This window comes from Bombus impatiens, unplaced genomic scaffold (genome assembly GCF_000188095.3).
Source record: "Bombus impatiens unplaced genomic scaffold, BIMP_2.2 scf_0136, whole genome shotgun sequence".
Lineage (NCBI taxonomy): Eukaryota > Metazoa > Arthropoda > Insecta > Hymenoptera > Apidae > Bombus > Bombus impatiens.
In genome coordinates this window covers 1,854,504-1,856,367 of record NT_176555.1, presented here as the reverse complement: position 1 = coordinate 1,856,367, position 1,864 = coordinate 1,854,504, and the positions used below count along the sequence as shown (strand labels likewise).

Sequence of the window (1,864 nt, the reverse complement as noted above, 5' to 3'; positions counted from 1 at the left end):
CATGGGTGTACAATGTAAGAAATCAGATGACTAGATTGAATTCTATAAATAGAAAAACTTTTTCTTCTACAATCGATTTCCGTTTTAACATAAATTTTTATTAGAAGTAATTGTTGTTTTTCTACGGATATGTCGCGCGCAACTGCTGACTTTTCTTGATCTTCTGTTTCATTGGCTGATACAATTCAATCTCCTGCTTTATCAGTTCGATCTTGGCTTTCAGTTCTTTTTTCATCGTTATCATTTTCTGCATTTCCATCAACTCTTGCCTAAATAAAAACTCAGTGACACCGATCGAGTAAAAATGTTTCACGTTCCATAGAGAATGCTTACTGAGCCACTAGGAGTCCAGCAGAAGTGCTTCTCTCGTTCAAAGTCTCTCGTATCTCATTGAGCACCAAGTGAGCATTGTTTACGCGTTCCCGAATTTTAGTGTTCTCTTCGCGTTTTCGATCGAGATTCTTTTGCTCGAATTCTATGTCCTCCGCTATGCATACCTCTTTTTCCTTGTATTGAGCTACGCCATTTACTGTTTCTGCGATTCTGATCGAAATGTCACGAGAAAAATTATCTAAAATATAACGTAGTTCATACAGACGTACTTGATTCGAAGCCTTTCTAATTCACGGTCTCTTTCATCCAATCTGTCCTTGTAGCCACAATTGGCGATGTGAAGCGCCTCGTAATCCATCGTAGTCATTCCTTCTCCTAAAGTTTCAGCGATTTTAAGATGCATATTCAAATCGTCGAGACGATGTTGAAGAAACACGTAGCTCTGACGATCTCTGGCCAAGATCAAACGTCGTGTAGTCTGATAAAAAAGGTTCGGAAATTATCGTTGATTTAAAAGGAATGAATAATTGGTAGTAAGTAAAAACACCTGTCGACGTATCAGATTGTCCATCATCTTCTCCGTGAGTTTCCTGCCAGTTTTCGAGAAGACTAAGCCAACAGATACTTCTTTCTGACGGTTGAGAAACAGTCCAAAGATTCGATCATCCTCCTCTTTGAGCGTCGTAACCTTTTGCGTGTAATTCTGCATCTCGTACGTCAATTCCGCCTCCCGAGTCAATATCTCGTCGACCTGCATCTTGTATTCGCGCAGCGCTTCCTTGTATATCTCTTCCATTTGTTCGCGGGTCTTTGTGGAATCCGAGGGTGTCATACGTTGTTGAGTCTATCCGAACGATCGCTTATGCAACAAGAGGTCAAACTCCGACGCCATTGTTCTTTCGCCAAAAGGGGCACTTATGTAATATGGAATGTAAAGCATCGAAAATGACGAATCTGAGTATTGTAGCCTGACCTTCTTCATATTTCGAGTGACCCATATTTCCAACAGCCTATTTTTCCTTCTCAGATTGGATCTTTCGGATAGTAATTCTCTCAATTTGTCGATAATCGTTTCACGTTCAGCCGGACTCTAGAAAAGAAATGTTAGGAACCTTTTTGTCATTTATTTCTTCTGCACTTACAATGCATCGATCATATTGTGTGCAAATATCCGGATCAAAAGTAGAAATACTGCGAGCAGCTAGGCACTTACAAGGATAACGACGGTTTATGCGCACCTCTATAGGTATCTCGGCAAACACGTGTTCAGATTCTACCGGACTCGGCGCTTCCTCTATAACCTTCTCCTCGATGGTAGAAACCGTCGTGGAAAGCGACATCTCCTCCTCTTCACCTACTTCTTTCTCCTCGTGAAATTCTTCCTCCTCGTACCTATCATCTTCGAACAGATCCGTAATAACATTCCACGCGGGCTCTATTTCTTTTTCTGATTCCCTCTCCTCGCTTCGAGCTTCTTCCTCTTCCCTTTCTAACCCAAAATCTTCCAAAGAATAAGACACATCGAACTTAT

The 1,864-nt window shown here is 41.1% G+C and overlaps 1 protein-coding gene across 1 annotated transcript; it reads right to left on the bottom strand.

Moving 5' to 3' along the window:
• On the bottom strand, window positions 1–1,864 carry LOC100744525 (testis-specific gene 10 protein). The gene is made up of 6 exons (XM_024365500.2): window positions 1,572–1,864; window positions 1,307–1,423; window positions 881–1,177; window positions 603–811; window positions 334–543; window positions 1–269 (listed from the first exon to the last, which is right to left on the bottom strand). Exons 1-6 carry the CDS (start codon window positions 1,671–1,673, stop codon window positions 122–124), a joined length of 1,083 nt encoding a protein of 360 aa, XP_024221268.1. The 5' UTR covers window positions 1,674–1,864; the 3' UTR covers window positions 1–121.

Coding starts and splice junctions, on each gene's coding strand:
- LOC100744525 (XM_024365500.2), bottom strand. CDS start 1,673: ATGTCGCTTTCCACGACGGTTTCTACCATCGAGGAGAAGGTTATAGAG. Junction 1,424..1,571: donor TTGCCGAGATACCTATAGAG/GTGCGCATAAAC, acceptor TTTCTTTTCTAG/AGTCCGGCTGAACGTGAAAC. Junction 1,178..1,306: donor TCACTCGAAATATGAAGAAG/GTCAGGCTACAA, acceptor TCGTTCGGATAG/ACTCAACAACGTATGACACC.